Consider the following 1,187-nt stretch of genomic DNA (forward strand, 5'->3'; position numbering starts at 1 on the left):
AGACGCTGGGCCCGCCCAAGGGCTGCCTCCCTGCCCGCTCCTTCCGGTCGCGCATAAGGACCGACCCCAGGGCGCTGACCGAGGCCCCGCTTCCTGCGAGCCCGAGCATCTTCCCTCCTCCTTAAGTTTACGAAAGCCCGGGGCGCTGGCAGGTTTCCGGGCCCCGTCTCTGTGCCCGGAGCACTTCGCCATCCCACCCAGGCCTTTCTCCCCCAGGGACTTTTCCGTGGCTTACCGAAAGAGTGGAGGTTCTGGATAGCGGACATACGATACGATTCCTTTTCCTCGGTGGAAACGGCCTGCGGAAGGCGGCGGCGGGAGAAGGCGGGCGGGGGGGACGGAGCGTCGGGAAGCGAGGGGGNACCCACGGCGTCCTGACCCCGGCCCCCTGGCGCCGCCGTTTCCGATTGGTCCGGGGGGCGGGGACGCGGGACGGCGCCTGCGCAGGAGCTCTGCTGCGGGAGGGCGTCCTCTAGATTCCGGGAGCAGCAGAAGGGGGAGGGAAAGGTTGGTCCGTCTAGGCGCCTGCGCAGTGCGGGAGGAAGGTGTCAGGGCTGCGCAGAAAACTGGCGGAGGTTTCGGCAGAGCCTGCGTCCTGTGTTCTCTCGTTCGTTCCACCTTGTTGACCCTGTTGCAGCCCTACCTGCCTGGAGAAGATTTTTCATGGGACAGATTGGCACCCCTTAAATGGGATTTAGATGCTGAACCTCCCAAACTTGACAGGTTCCCACTGTCATACCTACCCAGTTACCCGCGTACTCTTTCTTTGAAGATTTAGGGCAGCACTTTTATTTAATCAACAAATAATATAATCCAAACCTTAACGAAATCACGTACTGTTTAGATGAATCTAATCTAAAACTGGATTAATCTACTTTAAGTATATCATTTACATAATCTGACCAAAGAATGCCCACGTCATTAGCATGGATTCAAGGGAGAGTAACTGTGGTTCTGCGGGCAAAGAAGAAGTCAGGTACCCTAAGGGGGAGTGTGTGTGTCCCTGTGTGTCCTTCAGATTGTGTGGGGTAGAGCCTTCCTAGAGAGTAGTCAAAATATGTTCTTCAAAATAGTCAACCTTTGTTGCTCTTTCAGTATATAAATTGAAATGCTCAGTTGCAAGGGCGAATAGAGTGGATTTAGATTCCAAAGGGATCAGGCAGGTAAGATAAAGGAGTGCAGACAGC

At 55.4% G+C, this 1,187-nt stretch overlaps 1 protein-coding gene across 1 annotated transcript in view; it reads right to left on the reverse strand.

Moving 5' to 3' along the window:
* Window positions 1–359, reverse strand: part of EIF1 (eukaryotic translation initiation factor 1) — a 2,902-nt gene extending 2,543 nt beyond the window's left edge. The window contains exon 1 of the mRNA XM_077779274.1: window positions 236–359. Coding sequence (XP_077635400.1) covers window positions 236–266 — 31 coding nt within the window. The 5' untranslated portion in view covers window positions 267–359. The remainder of the gene's footprint in view (window positions 1–235) is intronic.
* Between the last annotated feature and the right edge of the window lie 828 nt (window positions 360–1,187).

The sequence above is a fragment of the Crocuta crocuta genome, unplaced genomic scaffold (assembly GCF_008692635.1).
Source record: "Crocuta crocuta isolate KB4526 unplaced genomic scaffold, BGI_CrCroc_1.0 scaffold68, whole genome shotgun sequence".
NCBI lineage: Eukaryota > Metazoa > Chordata > Mammalia > Carnivora > Hyaenidae > Crocuta > Crocuta crocuta.